The 19252-nt window shown below is 40.8% G+C and overlaps 1 protein-coding gene and 1 long non-coding RNA gene across 3 annotated transcripts in view; one reads left to right on the plus strand and one right to left on the minus strand.

Moving 5' to 3' along the window:
* Positions 1–6553: 6553 nt before the first annotated feature.
* The window catches only part of LOC126988425 (collagen alpha-1(I) chain-like), a 47794-nt gene continuing 35095 nt past the window's right edge, over positions 6554–19252 (plus strand). For both annotated transcript variants that reach the window (XM_050846500.1, XM_050846501.1), the window contains exons 1-2: positions 6554–6718; positions 17274–17339. In XM_050846500.1, coding sequence (XP_050702457.1) covers positions 17282–17339 — 58 coding nt within the window. In that variant the 5' untranslated portion in view covers positions 6554–6718; positions 17274–17281. The remainder of the gene's footprint in view (positions 6719–17273; positions 17340–19252) is intronic.
* On the minus strand, positions 13927–15354 carry LOC126988435 (uncharacterized). Its single transcript, XR_007741938.1, has 3 exons — positions 15262–15354; positions 14477–14731; positions 13927–14153 (listed from the first exon to the last, which is right to left on the minus strand). It is a non-coding gene; the product is annotated as an uncharacterized LOC126988435 (long non-coding RNA).

The following is a 19252-nucleotide window of genomic DNA, read 5'->3' on the forward strand; positions in this document are numbered from 1 at the left end:
AGAGAGAGAGAGAGAGAGAGATTAATACCATTATTTTATCATTATTATTATTATTATTATTATTATTATTATTATTATTATTATTATTATTATTATTATTATTATTATTACTATTATTATTATTATTATTATTATAAATGAGATCCATGAAAGGGCATCAAGAGAAAAAAGAAGAGAGAGAGAGAGAGAGAGAGAGACCATTATTTTATTACTATTATTATTATTATTATTATTATTATTATTATTATTATTATTATTATTATTATTATTATTATTATTATAAATGAGATCCATGAAAGGGCATCAAGAGAAAAAAAAAGAAGAGAGAGAGAGAGAGAGAGAGAGAGAGAGAGAGAGAGAGAGAGAGAGAGAGAGAGAGAGTCTCCTCGCTGTACAGAACTATAGACATGGAAAAATCTAATAGTAATACCAACGTTACCAGAGTGTCGTACTTGGCGCATTCTTTTTGCCGATTTCTGACCCAAAACTATCGCACCCACGAAGATGACGATATGCATTTATAATCATTGTTAAAATCGGTAATTATTGATGCTCTTTTTTGCAATAGCTATGGGCCAGAAACCGAAAAATATACTGTTATGCGTACGATACTATGGTAACGCTGGTTTTCTGCACCCTGAACGTGAAAACACACTTATTATATGTAATCATGAAAACCCGACTAATTCCCTTTGTGCTTTGGGAAATATTTCTTGTGACAGCCGCAAGTCTCGGAGAATACCGACCTTTATCCGCTTGTTCACACTGTGACGACTCTGGGCCAAGACTACCCACGACTCTAGGGTACACGAGGTCCTGGGTGTTGATGTGAAAGGGTCGGGCATGTCTTGAAAGAGGTCTTGAGACTGCTGCACCGACGCGACGTCGTGACTGGAGTCGTGAGGGGTAGCGCAAAAAAGTATTCCATGCTAAACTTTCACGACAAGAGTCGGCAAGAGTCTGAACGAACCGTCACTTCCGGTTGAGGTCTGAGGGAGGTCTGGGGCAGTCGTGACGACTATCGTCAATAGTCTTGGCTTGTCTTGAGACAGTCGTGCCGACTGTCGGGGCCATTTTTTAAATTTTTACCTTTTCCTGTCGGCACAGTCGTCTGTGCCGACTACTTAAGAATGATGACGGCCTGTCGTGACGACAGTCTTCGCCTAATGAAGGACGTTCGTGACGACTGTCGGCTCAAAAATATTGGCTACACTGCCACCATCAAGAAATTTATATTTTTTATTTTGCAATCACAAGCACAACAACAACTTCTGGGCATGGTTACGTTTCGCTGGCATAAACTTGGCAGCCGCACAGTACGCACGCACGCACGCACTCCTTTTGCCTCGATCTCTCTTGTGTTGAATGACACAACTAGGGTTGCCACCCTGAGGTCAGAAAAATGTGGAATGCAACATCTCACTCTCCAAAACGGAATGGATCCATATTTAAAGGAACGGCTGGCAACCCTAAAATTTCTGGAGCATGCAATGAGTGACAGCCGCAGCACGCTGCTGGGGTGCTGGGGGAGGCAAGAGGGAGGGGGGAGGGACGTTACGTGGCGTGTTTTACACGTATTCTAGGACGAACCTTTGACAAATTTTACGGGCTGGTTTTGTGACTAACCGAAAAATGCGCTCACTACAATTTTAAGATACTGAATTTTATCTGCTTGACCATTCAGATAACAAAATACCGTACGGAACAAATGCCGCTCCGTATCGGTACAAAACGGAACGATACATTTCATTCTCGAATACAGAGCGATTCCGTGTTTTAAGGAACGGCAAGGCTGCCGCCAAGACAGTCGCGGAGACCGTCAGGAAGACCGTCAGCCAACTCCTTGGCAACTGTCGGCCAGCTAGTCGGCCAACCAGTTGACAGACTATCTGGAAAACTGTCGTCAAGACTGTCGGCCAATCGGTCGGCAGATTCGTGGTTGTCGTAGATATGGCGCCATTTAAAAAACTGACCGTTGAGACTCGTCTTGAGACTAGTTCACAATAACACTAAATATGGTTATAATAGTCTTAGATTAGGTCTGTACGTAAAGTTAGACGAATATATGAGTGTGTTGAAATGTTATGGGCGTTCTGTGTTACAAGCCTAGGCTTCTACACCCCAAAAAGTTATAAATTAATGGCCCTTCTCCTTTGTTGTTTGCTTGCAACAATAAACTATCAATCAATGTTGAATTATATAAAATAACCTTACAGGAAGCTATAATCATAATCCATAAGGTCTGTATATAAATAAAGTTAGGAAGATAGCTTAGTCTGTGCTGCAATTTTAGGAAGGCATATGCGCTGTGTATGCTAGGAGCCATCTACGTTATAACAAACAACACTAACACTAAATAACATAAAATAACATTGAATAAAGCTAGAATAACGTTAGGAAAAGCGTGGAGATTAGCAGAATATCACAGTCCCTGCTGCAATGTACGTTACGGGTGCTCTGTATTATAACAAACAACATTATATAACACTAAATAACATAAAATAACATTGAATAAAGCTACAATAACGTTAAAAAAAGCATGTAGATGAAGTTAGGAGAATATCATAGTCCCTGCTGCAATGTTAAGGGTGCTTTGTATCTGCTAGGAGCCCTCTACGTTATAGCAAACAACACTAACACTAAATAACATAAAATAACATTGAATAAAGCTACAATAACGTTAGGAAAAGCGTGTAGATGAAGTTAGGAGAATATCATAGTCCCTGCTGCAATGTTAGGGGTGCTCTGTATGTGCCAGCTAGGAGGCCTCTACGTTATAACAAACACTTTAACACTAAATAACATAAAATAACATTGAATTAAGCTAGAATAACGTTAGGAAAAGCGTGGAGATAAAGTTAGCAGAATATCATAGTCCCTGCTGCAATGTACGTTAGGGGTGCTCTGTATTATAACAAACAACATTATATAACACTAAATAACATAAAATAACATTGAATTAAGCTAAAATAACGTTAGGAAAAGCATGTAGATGAAGTTAGCAGAATATCATAGTCCCTGCTGCAATGTTAAGGGTGCTTTGTATCTGCTAGGAACCCTCTACGTTATAACAAACAACACTTTAACACTAAATAACATAAAATAACATTGAATAAAGCTACAATAACGTTAGGAAAAGCGTGTAGATGAATTTAGCAGAATATCATAGTCCCTGCTGCAATGTTAGGGGTGCTCTGTATGTGCCAGCTAGGAGGCCTCTACGTTATAACAAACAACACTTTAACACTAAATAACATAAAATAACATTGAATTAAGCTAAAATAACGTTAGAAAAAGCGTGTGGATGAAGTTAGGAGAATATCATAGTCCCTGCTGCAATGCTAAGGGTGCTTTGTATTTGCTAAGAACCCTCTACGTTAATTATAACAAACAACATTTTAACACTAAATAACATAAAATAACATTGAATCTAGCTATAATAACGTTAGAAAAAGCGTGTAGGTGAATAGCAGAATATAACAGTCCATTTCATGTTATGGGTACTTCTGCGCGTCTTAGTATGTATAGAACCCCTGCTGAAGAATTAAGATATATGTAAACACTATCACTAGCAACAGAATAATACATAAACCATAAATAAAACTGAAATAACGTTAGGAAAGTCGTAAATAGGGTAAGTAAGGAGAATATCACAGTCCCCGGTACAAACTCGGGAGTGTTGTGTATTTGCAAGGAGCCCTCTACGTTATAACGAACAATATTATGCTACCTAACTAACAAATAACAAAAAAGCTGAAATAACGTTAAATTTGGTCTGTACATAACATTACATAAGCATATAAAATTAGAAGAAGAATTATATAGTCCCTGGTACAATCTCGATCATGCTCTGTGTACGTGTTAGGAGCCATGTCTATATACACTCCAGAGAGTAATATAATAACGTTGAATTACACATGATATACCACTAAACCAAGCTAAAATAATATGACATAAGGCCTGCATATAAGGTTAGAAGAATGTTTTAGTCCCCGGTACAATATCATGGGTGCTCTGTGTGTTAGGATCGAGCCTCCTACACCCCATAAAGTAATATAATAACGTTGAATTACACATATACCACATAAACCAAGCTAAAATAGTATTACATAAGGCCTGCATATAGGGTTAGAACAATGTTTTAGTCCCCGGTACAATCTCGTGCTCTGTGTAATACGTGTTAGGAGCCATCTTTACACCCCAGAAAGTAATATAATAACGTTGAATTACACATATACCACTAAACCAAGCTAAAATAACATTACATAAGGCCTGCATATATAGGCTTAGAAGAATGTTTTAGTCCCCGGTACAATCTGAAGGGTGCTCTGCGTGTTAGGAGCCCGCTACACCCCAGAAAGTAATATAATAACGTTCAATTATATAAAACAACACTAAATAAAGCTAATATAAAGTTAGGAAAGGCGTTCAGGTGGAGTTATTGGGATTTAATTAGAGTCCGCGGCCCAATCTGAAGGGTGCTGTGTGCGTTATATATATAGGAGCCATCCACCTTATAACAAACAATATTATACCGTACGTAACTAACAAATAATATCAATTAAAGTAATTAGGAAAGGGGAATAAAGTTAAAAGAATATTATAGTCCCCGGTACGTACAATCTCAAGGGTTGTGTGTGCAATAGGATTGATTGATTGATAATATAATACCATATATCAGAGGACATCAGAGGACACAACATATGATTAAATAGAGGTAAAATAACATTGAATTTGTTCCATATATATAGTTAAAAGAATAGATTACACTCGGTACAATTTGCTGGGTGCTATACATGTGTGTTAATTAGCCCTTTACCATATGCAGTTAATACCATAACAGCTGAAAACACACAATATATGATTAAATAAAGCTAAAATAACGTTGAATTAGGTCCGTAAAGGAATGGCCCAGTCCCCGGTGCAGTGTCCCTGTGCTCTGTGTGGCAGGAGCCCTCTACCCTATAACAATTAATATTACAACAGCTGAAAACACACCATATATGATTAAATAAAGCTAAAATAACGTTGAATTAGGTCTGTATAGGAATGGCCCAGTCCCCGGTGCAGTGTCCCTGTGCTCTGTGTGGCAGGAGCCCTCTACCCTATAACAATTAATATTACAACAGCTGAAAACACACCATATATGATTAAATAAAGCTAAAATAACGTTGAATTAGGTCCACATATAGAGTGATTGGAATGGTCCAGTCCCCGGTCCACTCTGAAGGGTGCTGTGTGTTAGGAGCCCTCTACCCTGTGACGATTAATATTACAGCAGCTGAAAACACACCATATATGATTAAATAAAGCTAAAATAACGTTGAATTAGGTCCGTAAAGGAATGGCCCAGTCCCCGGTGCAGTGTCCCTGTGCTCTGTGTGGCAGGAGCCCTCTACCCTATAACAATTAATATTACAACAGCTGAAAACACACCATATATGATTAAATAAAGCTAAAATAACGTTGAATTAGGTCTGTATAGGAATGGCCCAGTCCCCGGTCCACTCTGAAGGGTGCTGTGTGGCAGGAGCCCTCTACCCTATAACAATTAATACTATAACATCAGAGAACACACCATATGATTAAATAAAGGTTAAATAACGTTGAATAAGACGTGTATATATAGAGTGATAGGAATGGCCCAGTCCCCGGTCCACTCTGAAGGGTGCTGTGTGTTAGGAGCCCTCTACCCTGTGACGATTAATACTATAACATCAGAGAACACACCATATATGATTAAATAAAGCTAAAATAACGTTGAATTATAGGTCCACATATAGAGTGATTGGAATGGTCCAGTCCCCGGTCCACTCTGAAGGGCGCTGTGTGTTAGGAGCCCTCTACCCTGTGACGATTAATACTATAACATCAGAGAACACACCATATATGATTAAATAAAGCTAAAATAACGTTGAATAAGACGTGTATATATAGAGTGATAGGAATGGTCCAGTCCCCGGTCCACTCTGAAGGGTGCTGTGTGTTAGGAGCCCTCTACCCTATAACAATTAATATTACAGCAGCTGAAAACACACCATATATGATTAAATAAAGCTAAGATAACGTTGAATTAGGTCCATATTTAAAGTTATAGGAATGCTCTAGTCCCCGGTCCACTCTGAAGGGTGCTGTGTTTGGAGCCCTCTACCCTGTGACGATTAATATTACAGCAGCTGAAAACACACCATATATGATTAAATAAAGCTAAAATAACGTTGAATTAGGTCCATATTTAAAGTTATAGGAATGGTCCAGTCCCCGGTCCACTCTGAAGGGTGTTGTGTGTTAGGAGCCCTCTACCCTATAACAATTAATACTACAACACCAGATAACACCACATATGATTAAATAAAGCTAAAATAACGTTGAATTAGGTCTGTATAGGAATGGCCCAGTCCCCGGTGCAGTGTCCCTGTGCTCTGTGTGGCAGGAGCCCTCTACCCTATAACAATTAATATTACAACAGCTGAAAACACACCATATATGATTAAATAAAGCTAAAATAACGTTGAATTAGGTCTGTATAGGAATGGCCCAGTCCCCGGTGCAGTGTCCCTGTGCTCTGTGTGGCAGGAGCCCTCTGGTGGCCGGCGTGGCAAGGCCTGGCATTATTCGTATCCTTCCAAGGACGACAAAATCACCGTGGTTTGCCTCGAGTGCCCAGCGTGTCACGACCAGCATGGTGTGAACGGTGCCCGGGGACCATGTGGTGTAGGTGAGACAAGTGGCGGGCGGGCGTGGGCGCGGGGAGGCGTGTGTGAGGGCGTGTGAGGCGGCCTTCCCCTGCCACACACCTAACTATTGATTATTTGCCTAGGCCGCCTCTACATGGTGGCTAGGGCGCTATGGTGGGCGTGAGGGCGTGGGTGTGGGGGTATGGGCGTGGGGGTGTGGGCGTGGGTCTTCCGGGGTGGCTGTGGGCGTGGGTGTTTGGGTTATGTGTGTGTTTGTGTGCGTGTGTGTGTGTGTGTGTGTATGTGTGCGACCGCCATGCGTGTGTGTGTGTGTGTGTGTGTTTGTGTGCTTACGTGGACGGTTTGTGGGTGTGGGTGTGTTTGTGTGCGTGTGCGTGTGTGTATGTGCGTGTGTGTGTGTTCGTGTGCGTGTGGTTTCCATGGGTGCACACGGCTGGCTGGCTGGGCTCATGTCACCCGTGTGTGTGTGTGTGTGTGTGTGTGCGTGTGTGTACACCTAGTTGCTGTGTACAGTGTTTGAGGTAATCTTGTGTACGTATTTGAGTGTGTGTGTGTGTGTGTGTGTGTGTGTGTGGATACATTAGTGCATGTGTGTGTGTGTGTGTGTGTGGGTTAGTTTACATACATGATTGGATGGATGTGTGTGTGTGTCTGTGTATGTGTGTGTGTGTATTTGGGTATGTGTGTGTGTGTGTGTGTGTGTGTGTGTGTGTGTGTGTGTGTGTATTTGGGTATGTGTGTGTGTGTGCGTGTGTGTGTATTTGGGTATGTGTGTGTGTATGTATAAGTTTGGATTGATATGCTTGTGTGTGTGTGTGTGTATGTGTGTGTGTATATAAGTTTGGATGGATATGTTTGTGTGTGTGTGTGTTTGTATGTGAATGTGTATGTGTGTGTGTGTGTATTTGGGTATGTGTGTGTGTATGTATAAGTTTGGATGGATATGCTTGTGTGTGTGTGTGTGTGTGTGTATTTGTGTATGTGTGTGTGTGTGTGTATATAAGTTTGGATAGATATGTTTGTGTGTGTGTGTTTGTATGTGAATGTGTGTGCATGTGTGTGTGTGTGATCATTCTTACATATAAATTATTTCTCCTTAATATAAACCTTCCAATTTCACTCATTCTCATCCTCCATCTTGGATTTACACACTTGTCACACACAGGATATCAGACAGACTCAAACTGCCCTTTAAACATAACAAACCGAACAGTCTTAACAACCTACACTAAACTAATTAACTAAACTTGTGAATATTCCTCCCTTGAACAGTCACTACCACAAGCTCAATCCATTTACTAATATTTCCCTGTTGACAAGTACACATTCTGACCTCTATTATCTAACTTATGGTCGTGTTCTGTTGTTGAAGCATCCCGGGTCAGGTTATATTAGGTTAGGTTACATTGTTAGGTTTAGTTATGTTAAGTTTGTTACGATAAGTATGTGTGATATGTTCCTCGCTGTGATGTTGTTAGTGGTGTCAGACATGGCTACACTCATATCCAAATTCCACAACTAACTTAACTTACTGTGAATATTCCTCCCCTGAACAGTCACTACCACAAGCTCAATCCATTTACTAATATTTCCCTGTTGACAAGTACACATTCTGACATCTCTATTATCTAACTTATGGCCGTGTTCTCTTGTTGAAGCATCCCGGGTCAGGTTATATTACGTTAGGTTACATTCGGTTAGGTTTAGTTATGTTAGGTTTGTTAAGTTTGTTATGATAAGTATGTGTGATATGTTCCTCGCTGTGATGTTGTTAGTGGTGTCAGACATGGCTACACTCATATCCAAATTCCACAACTAATTAAACTTACTTGTGAATATTCCTCCCTGAACAGTCTTTACCACAAGCTCAATCCACTTGCTAATATTTCCCTGTTGACAAGTACACATTCTGACATCTCTATTATCTAACTTATGGTTGTGTCCTCTTGTTGAAGCATCCCGGGTCAGGTTATATTAGGTTAGGTTACATTCAGTTAGGTTTAGTTATGTTAGGTTTGTTAAGTTTGCTATGATAAGTATGTGTGATATGTTCCTCGCTGTGATGTTGTTAGTGGTGTCAGACATGGCTACACTCATATCCATATTCCACAACTAACTAAACTTACTTGTGAATATTCCTCCCCTGAACAGTCACTACCACAAGCTCAATCCACTTGTTAATATTTCCCTGTTGACAAGTACACATTCTGACATCTCTATTATTTAACTTATGGCCGTGTCCTCTTGTTGAAGCATCCCGGGTCAGGTTATATTAGGTTAGGTTACATTCAGTTAGGTTTAGTTATGTTAGGTTTGTTAAGTTTGTTATAAGTATGTGTGATATGTTCCTCACTGTGATGTTGTTAGTGATGTCAGACATGGCTACACTCATATCCATATTCCACAACTAACTTAACTTACTTGTGAATATTCCTCCCTGAACAGTCTTTGCCGTAAGCTCAATCCTTTTGCTAATATTTCCCTGTTGACAAGTACACATTCTGACATCTCTATTATCTAACTTATGGTCGTGTTCTCTTGTTGAAGCATCCCGGGTCAGGTTATATTAGGTTAGGTTACATTCAGTTAGGTTTAGTTATGTTAGGTTTGTTAAGTTTGTTATGATAAGTATGTGTGATATGTTCCTCACTGTGATGTTGTTAGTGGTGTCAGACATGGCTACACTCATATCCATATTCCCCAACTAACTAAACTTACTTGTGAATATTCCTCCCCTGAACAGTCACTACCACAAGCTCAATCCACTTGTTAATATTTCCCTGTTGACAAGTACACATTCTGACATCTCAATTATCTAACTTATGGTTGTGTCCTCTTGTTGAAGCATCCCGGGTCAGGTTATATTAGGTTAGGTTATATTCGGTTAGGTTTAGTTATGTTTGGTTTGTTAAGTTTGTTATGATAAGTATGTGTGATATGTTCCTCGCTGTGATGTTGTTAGTGGTGTCAGACATGGCTACACTCATATCCATATTCCACAACTAACTTAACTTACTGTGAATATTCCTCCCCTGAACAGTCACTACCACAAGCTCAATCCATTTACTAATATTTCCCTGTTGACAAGTACACATTCTGACATCTCTATTATCTAACTTATGGCCGTGTTCTCTTGTTGAAGCATCCCGGGTCAGGTTATATTAGGTTAGGTTACATTCAGTTAGGTTTAGTTATGTTAAGTTTGTTATGATAAGTATGTGTGATATGTACCTCGCTGTGATGTTGTTAGTGGTGTCAGACATGGCTACACTCATATCCAAATTCCCCAACTAACTTAACTTACTGTGAATATTCCTCCCTGAACAGTCTTTGCCGTAAGCTCAATCCTTTTGCTAATATTTCCCTGTTGACAAGTACACATTCTGACATCTCTTATTTAACTTATGGCCGTGTCCTCTTGTTGAAGCATCCCGGGTCAGGTTATATTAGGTTAGGTTACATTCAGTTAGGTTTAGTTATGTTAGGTTTGTTATGATAAGTATGTGTGATATGTTCCTCGCTGTGATGTTAGTGGTGTCAGACATGGCTACACTCATATCCAAATTCCACAACTAATTAAACTTACTTGTGAATATTCCTCCCCTGAAAAGTCTTTGCCGTAAGCTCTATCCACTTGCTAATATTTCCCTGTTGACAAGTACACATTCTGACATCTCTATTATTTAACTTATAGCAGTGTCCTCTTGTTGAAGCATCCCGGGTCAGGTTATATTAGGTTAGGTTACATTCAGTTAGGTTTAGTTATGTTAAGTTTGTTATGATAAGTATGTATGATATGTACCTCGCTGTGATGTTGTTAGTGGTGTCAGACATGGCTACACTCATATCCATATTCCCCAACTAACTTAACTTACTGTGAATATTCCTCCCTGAACAGTCACTACCACAAGCTCAATCCACTTGTTAATATTTCCCTGTTGACAAGTACACATTCTGACATCTCTATTATCTAACTTATGGCTGTGTTCTCTTGTTGAAGCATCCCGGGTCAGGTTATATTAGGTTAGGTTACATTCGGTTAGGTTTAGTTATGTTAGGTTTGTTATGATAAGTATGTGTGATATGTTCCTCGCTGTGATGTTGTTAGTGGTGTCAGACATGGCTACACTCATATCCATATTCCCCAACTAACTTAACTTACTGTGAATATTCCTCCCTGAACAGTCTTTGCCGTAATCTCAATCCTTTTGCTAATGTTTCCCTGTTGACAAGTACACATTCTGACATCTCTATTATCTAACTTATGGCCGTGTTCTCTTGTTGAAGCATCCCGGGTCAGGTTATATTAGGTTAGGTTACATTCAGTAGGGGTTTTAGTTATGTTAGGTTTGAAATGTTTGTGATAATGTTCATATGTTCCTCGTGATGTTGTTGTTAGTATAGTGGACAGACACATATATCCATATCATACATTCCAACAAAACTAATTGTGAATATTCCTCCTCCCCAGTCACTACCCATTTGCTAATATTTCCCTGTTGACAAGTACACATTCTGACATCTCTTATTTAACATATGGCCGTGTCCTCTTGTTGAAGCATCCCGGGTCAGGTTATATTAGGTTAGGTTACATTCAGTTAGGTTTAGTTATGTTAGGTTTGTTAAGTTTGTTATGATAAGTATGTGTGATATGTTCCTCGCTGTGATGTTGTTAGTGGTGTCAGACATGGCTACACTCATATCCATATTCCACAACTAATTAAACTTACTTGTGAATATTCCTCCCCTGAAAAGTCTTTACCACAAGCTCAATCCACTCACTAATATTTCCCTGTTGACAAGTACACATTCTGACATCTCTATTATTTAACTTATGGTCGTGTTCTCTTGTTGAAGCATCCCGGGTCAGGTTATATTAGGTTAGGTTACATTCGGTTAGGTTTAGTTATGTTAGGTTTGTTAAGTTTGTTATGATAAGTATGTGTGATATGTTCCTCGCTGTGACGTTGTTAGTTGTGGCAGAGAAAGCAACACTCTTTGCCGCAAGCCTACTCCACTTGCTTATGTTTTCCTGTTGACAAGTACACATTCTGACATCTCTATCATCTTGCTAATGTAGATATTGCTGTGATCTCTCGTTGAACCCTCATCCTACCTGCACACAGCCCCTTCCCAAGCAGCCCCTCAGCCCTTTCAAGTCAGGGAAAACTCTATATTATTCTGACATTGCTTATCATTTTGTTAACTTATTGCTGTCATCTTGTGCAACCATCTCACACACACGCACCCTCCCTGCCCCTACCCAGCCCTCTCAAGGTGTGGAAATCTATACATCCTGACATCTCTTACTAATGTTGTTATTAACTTTTCAACATGTTAATGGCTAATATTGAAATAAGGTCTGCCATCACATGAACATAATATTGCCTTTGTGTTTGTTTATCTGAGTGCAGCTCTGTAACAATAGTCCAACACAAATTTGAAGTCAGTATGGGTGGGGCCCGAACCTCCTCACAGGGTCACAAAAGTACCCATGGAAATACAAAGAAATCCTATGAAGGTCTTGTCAGATACGTAAGCTTGGGCGCCGAAGTGTTTAAAAATACGGCTCCTTAAGTTTATACCCTTCTGAAATGTCACAATGGGGTCATGCCTGCTAACTGACAACAATGGCTTACTGACAGTTCGCTAGCCTCAAGCCATGGGGATCTCAGCCTCTGCATCCTTCCTACTTACATTTTATGCCCTCCTGAAATGTCACAATGGGGTAATTTCTGCTACCTGACAACAATGCCTTCCTACAATATGGCTGACAGACAGTTCATTGGCTAAAATTGTGATGGTCCCGGCCTTTCCATCCTTACGACTCCACGATTTGCACCTCCCAGAAATGTCAAACTGGGGTCATTTCTGCCAACTGAATAAATGTCTTCCTACAACAATATAGCTGACAGACAGTTCACTAGCTTCACACCACACAGATCCCAGCCTCTCTATCCTTCCTATCTCCATTGCCAGCTTAATTCCCTCCTGAAATGTCAAACTGGGGTCATTTCTGCAAACTGAATAGATGTCTTCCTGCAACCATATAGCTGACAGACAGTTCACTAGCTTCACACCACACAGATCCCAGCCTCTCCATCCTTCCTATCTCCATGGCCAGCTTAATTCCCTCCTGAAATGTCAAACTGGGGTCATTTCTGCTACCTGACAACAATGCCTTCCTTTAATATGGCTGACAGACAGTTCATTGGCTCAAATTGTGATGGTCCTGGCCTCTCCATCCTTACGACTCCACGATTTGCACCTCCCAGAAATGTCAAACTGGGGTCATTTCTGCTAACTGAATAAATGTCTTCCTACAACAATATGGCTGACAGACAGTTCGCTAGCTTCAAACCACACAGATCCCAGCCTCTCTATCCTTCCTATCTCCATTGCCAGCTTAATTCCCTCCTGAAATGTCAAACTGGGGTAATTTTTGCTACCTGACAACAATGTCTTCCTACAACAATATAGCTGACAGACAGTTCGCTAGCTTCAAACCACACAGATCCCAGCCTCTCTATCCTTCCTATCTCCATGGCCAGCTTAATTCCCTCCTGAAATGTCAAACTGGGGTCATTTCTGCTACCTGACAACAATGCCTTCCTATAATACAGCACATTGACAGTTCATTGGTTCAAATTGTGATGGTCCCGGCCTCTCCATCCTTACGACTCCACGATTTGCACCTCCCAGAAATGTCAAACTGGGGTCATTTCTGCTAACTAACAACAAATGCCTTCCTACAATACAGCAGACAGTTCATTGTTAAGTAAAGAGTAGCCAAAAGAGAGGTCAATTTCAGGTTAGTTAGAAGTGTTCAAAGTGTTGGATGTTTACAGTTAAATCAACATGTTACAAACTCGGTTGGAAAAACTTACGTAAAAAAATCAACCAAACCAAGTGACCAAGCCTTGAAAAACAGGTCAAGAAAGACGTATCAGATAAATTTGTGTTGGCGAAGACTAATACCTCCTTTAAAACAATCATGTGTTAGGTTAGGCTAAATTATATCCATTGCATCTGACTTAGGGCCACTTTCACAGTTCGCCAAACCAATACCAAAGACTGAAAATTCCTTGTGTCGTGTTGTGTGTTCCTGCCTACGACTTGAATTCTTTCAAGAGGAGGGTATCAGGACACCTCTTCTCCCAAAATTGACCTCTCTTTCGGCCACCTCTTTGGATTCTTTTTAGGAGCAGCGAGTAGTGGGCTTTTTTTTTTATTATTGTTTCCTTTTTTTGTGTGTGTGTGTGTGTGTGTGCCCTTGAGCTGTCTCCTCTGTTGTAAAAAAAAATAATTGAAGTTCGGAAATATGAGGAAGCTATACGGGGAATCTCTCATGTGTCTGGTGTTGCATCGAAAACCTAACCATTGTGGAGTATACGTAGAAGATTAAATAGTTTGGTTCCGGGAATTACCAAGCCACTGTGTTGGGTTTGATCTCGACTCACTAAAACCATGGTGGGTGCGACATATACCAGACCATAGCTTAACCTTGACACACTAAAACCATGGTGGATGTGACATATACCAGACCATAGCTTAACCTTGACTCACTAAAACCATGGTGGATGTGGCATATACCAGACCATAGCTTAACCTTGACTCACTAAAACCATGGTGGATGTGACATATACCAGACCATAGCTTAACCTTGACTCACTAAAACCATGGTTGACGGGACACATACCAGACCATAGCTTAACCTTGACTCACTAAAACCATGGTGGATGTGACATATACCAGACCATAGCTTAACCTTGACTCACTAAAACCATGGTTGACGTGGCATATACCAGACCATAGCTTAACCTTGACTCACTAAAACCATGGTGGATGTGGCATATACCAGACCATAGCTTAACCTTGACTCACTAAAACCATGGTGGATGTGACATATACCAGACCATAGCTTAACCTTGACTCACTAAAACCATGGTGGATGTGACATATACCAGACCATAGCTTAACCTTGACTCACTAAAACCATGGTGGATGTGACATATACCAGACCATAGCTTAACCTTGACTCACTAAAACCATGGTTGATGTGGCATATACCAGACCATAGCTTAATCTTGACTCACTAAAACCATGGTTGAATTGACATATACCAGACCATAGCTTAACCTTGACTCACTAAAACCATGGTGGATGTGACATATACCAGACCATAGCTTAATCTTGACTCACTAAAACCATGGTTGAATTGACATATACCAGACCATAGCTTAACCTTGACTCACTAAAACCATGGTGGATGTGATATATACCAGACCATAGCTTAACCTTGACTCACTAAAACCATGGTTGAATTGACATATACCAGACCATAGCTTAACCTTGACTCACTAAAACCATGGTGGATGTGACATATACCAGACCATAGCTTAATCTTGACTCACTAAAACCATGGTGGATGTGACATATACCAGACCATAGCTTAATCTTGACTCACTAAAACCATGGTGGATGTGACATATACCAGACCATAGCTTAACCTTGACTCACTAAAACCATGGTGGATGTGGCATATACCAGACCATAGCTTAACCTTGACTCACTAAAACCATGGTGGATGTAACATATACCAGACCATAGCTTAACCTTGACTCACTAAAACCATGGTGGATGTGACATATACCAGACCATAGCTTAACTTTGACTCACTAAAACCATGGTTGATGCGACATATACCAGACCATAGCTTAACATTGACTCACTAAAACCATGGTTGATGTAACATATACCAGACCATAGCTTAACCTTGACACACTAAAACCATGGTGGATGTGACATATACCAGACCATAGCTTAACCTTGACTCACTAAAACCATGGTAGATGTGACATATACCAGACCATAGCTTAACCTTGACTCACTAAAACCATGGTGGATGTGGCATATACCAGACCATAGCTTAACCTTGACTCACTAAAACCATGGTGGATGTGACATATACCAGACCATAGCTTAATCTTGACTCACTAAAACCATGGTTGACGCGACATATACCAGACCATAGCTTAATCTTGACTCACTAAAACCATGGTTGACGCGACATATACCAGACCATAGCTTAACCTTGACTCACTAAAACCATGGTGGATGTGACATATACCAGACCATAGCTTAACCTTGACTCACTAAAACCATGGTGGATGTGACATATACCAGACCATAGCTTAATCTTGACTCACTAAAACCATGGTGGATGTAACATATACCAGACCATAGCTTAACCTTGACTCACTAAAACCATGGTGGATGTGACATATACCAGACCATAGCTTAACCTTGACTCACTAAAACCATGGTGGATGTGACATATACCAGACCATAGCTTAACCTTGACTCACTAAAACCATGGTGGATGTGACATATACCAGACCATAGCTTAACCTTGACTCACTAAAACCATGGTGGATGTGACATATACCAGACCATAGCTTAACCTTGACTCACTAAAACCATGGTGGATGTGACATATACCAGACCATAGCTTAACCTTGACTCACTAAAACCATGGTTGATGCGACATATACCAGACCATAGCTTAACCTTGACTCACAAACACACTCACTCATAATACAAATGGTAACCTAAGCTGATTGATTTTCTGGACCTCATATGTAACTTAGTAAACATAAAAAGTGTTCTGCGTTTCCGTCCGTGCTGTGATCGATGGTGTCACGGAGTTAGGTCAAATTACAGCAGGTCTTGTGTTTATATATATACTTCGTTGTTTTATTTACTTGTTATGCGTTTTTAAGTGTATTATATAAAGTGTTACGTGTCTGGTCATATATTATTACTTGATTCATTGTTGTTTTTGCATTGTTTGTCGTGTATGTTAAGATATCACCCTAACTCTCTCTCCCTCCATTTCTGTAATATGTGTTCTCTCCTCCTCTCAGTTCCTTCCTTCCTTCCTTTACTTCATAACTTCCCTCCCTCCTCCTTCCCCTCCTTCCCTTCCCTCCCTCTCTGCTATCTCCTGTGTTTTCTCCTCCTCTCTCAGTTCCTTCCTTCCTTCCTTTTCTTTACTTCATAATTTCCCTCCCTCCTCCTTCCCCTCCTTCCCTTCCCTCCCTCTCTGCTATCTCCTGTGTTTTCTCCTCCTCTCTCAGTTCCTTCCTTCCTTCCCTTCATTCCCATAATCTCTCGCCCTCTTTCTCCCTCTCTCTCTCTCGTTGCCGTCACCATGTTCTCCTTCTCGGCAGCTTATACTGTCCGCTCTCCTCCCTCTCTCTCCCAGACTCACCTCTTATAATAATGATAATAATAGGAAGAAAAAGAATACAGTCATCCCTCAAATAGTACGGTTTTCAATAGTTAGGTTTCGGTTTTATACGGATTGTCATGGAAGATATTTTTAGGATTTTTTAATTTCCTGCTTGTCGGGAAATTTTAAAATCCTAAAAGTCTTCCATGAAAATACACGTAAAACCGAAACCGAACTATTGAAAACCGTACTGTTTGAGGGATGACTGTAATGATAACTAAGTCTAAGTCTAATGTTCTCCCTCGGTCCCTTCCTCCACTAATGAGTCTCGTTCCTTGCAGGGAGCACAATGGGTGATAGACAGCGTAATTTTGCGCAGTATGCAACAGCTCTGAACCAGTTTGCAAGTAAGTAACACTCCATCCAGCGTTGGGGGCTTCGTGGTGCAGTGGTTAGCACAATCGGCTCACAACCGAGAGAGCCCAGGTTCGATTCCCGGGCGGAGTGGGAAAAATTGGGCAGCTTTTCTGATACCCTACGCCCCTGTCCACCCAGCAGTGAATGGGTACCAGGTATTAATCGGGGGTTGTGTCCCGTCTCCTTGGGTCTGTTCCCTTCCCCTATAATTCCTTCCCCTTCTGTCTCTCCGGCATATGACCACAGATGTTGCGCCGACTAAACCAAACTTTCCAACTCTCCATCCAGCGTTGCTAATGGCCTCTTCCATTTAGCGTAACCCATTTCTAGGTCATGATCTGTAGAGTCCCTTATAGAGTCCTGACAACCTAAGATTTGGACGCCATTATTGGCCCCGTTTTTTATGCGCTTTTCAAACGCTAGCACACGCTCTCACGGCGAAAACAGGGCCAATAATGCCGTCCAAATCTTAGGTTGTTGGGACTCTGTTTGGTATTCTTAGACGACCCTGGCTCTCACATCAACAATATCCAAAGGCTAAAATGGAGATCAGTCGGGTTCTAATGAGTGTTTTTGTAGGTTCATGGTACAGAAGAAGGGTCAAACTACTGCCATGGCTATTAAACTACCCCTGGAAAGGCCCACAACTCCCATGAAAGCCTTGTCAAGCATGTGTATTTGGGCGAGGAAGTGTTTAACAATCCAGCCATCTATCTATCAAGGGACTCAACAGATCACGACCCAGAAACAGGTTATGCTAAATGGAAGGCGCTATTAATTATAGTACTTTTTGCATTGCACTTTCGTAGTTTCTGACCGATAAGTCTATTAAAAAGAACAAAAAACACTCTATATGTAACCATTTTAACAATAACTTTAATTTTTTATTGTTATTTGTGTAGTTACGACAATCTTGGAGCCTAAAAATGATAAATGTAATGTTCATAGTACAGGTAACTCTCGATTTCCGCGAGTATTGTGTCCTTGAAGAGGTCGCGTAAATCAAAAACAATGTAAATCCAACAAGAGGTAGGTTTGTACCTTTATTGCCTACTGTATCACTCTGACTCCTCTCCCTCTCGTGGTTCCTCCTCTGGCTGCCCTTCCCCTCGTGGTAGCACAGCAGCGAGGGTGTTGTTGTTGTTGTTGAGTAGCGTGGCAGCGTGGGTACTGTATTCTTGTTCAAGTGGCGCGTGGGAAGAACTGAGCTCAGCTGTGTGGCCGTGTGAGTCCACTTGCGTGAGACATCTGGTGGCCACTCCATAAAATATCACGTATAAGTGGAAAAAAAAATGTGTAAATTAAACATTAATTTAGATTTTGGACCCCGCGGTATTTAAAAAACGCGTAAACCAAACTCACGTAAATCGAGATACCTGTACAACAATTTGGCAACGCTGCTTCCAACCCTTATGAGTCAGTAAGTCATCCCCACCCCCTCAGGTCAGTAAGTCACTCCCACCCCAGTGATGTAGGCAGTGGCACCAATGTCATTGACCGCCATAGTGCTATTTGGTTGGGGCAAAAGTCATATTCTTAACCCATTGGTAGCAGCAGGGACCATGTTTCTTAATGGTCCCTCTAAGCGAGAAAAATGAGAAAAAATCACCCCTCACACAAACCATTTCATAATATATATCAAAGCATTTGTGATCAGATTATGTATCATCTATTTTTGGGGGTTTATATCATGGCACAAATTTGGCCCGTCGCTGCTACACGGTAAAACCACAAATTTGGCCCGTCGCTGCTACACGGTAAAACCACAAATTTGGCCCGTCGCTGCTACACGGTAAAACCACAAATTTGGCCCGTCGCTGCTACACGGTAAAGCCACAAATTTGACCCATCGCTGCTACACGGTAAAACCACAAATTTGACCCATCGCTGCTACACGGTAAAA

Source organism: Eriocheir sinensis, chromosome 69, assembly GCF_024679095.1.
Source record: "Eriocheir sinensis breed Jianghai 21 chromosome 69, ASM2467909v1, whole genome shotgun sequence".
Lineage (NCBI taxonomy): Eukaryota > Metazoa > Arthropoda > Malacostraca > Decapoda > Varunidae > Eriocheir > Eriocheir sinensis.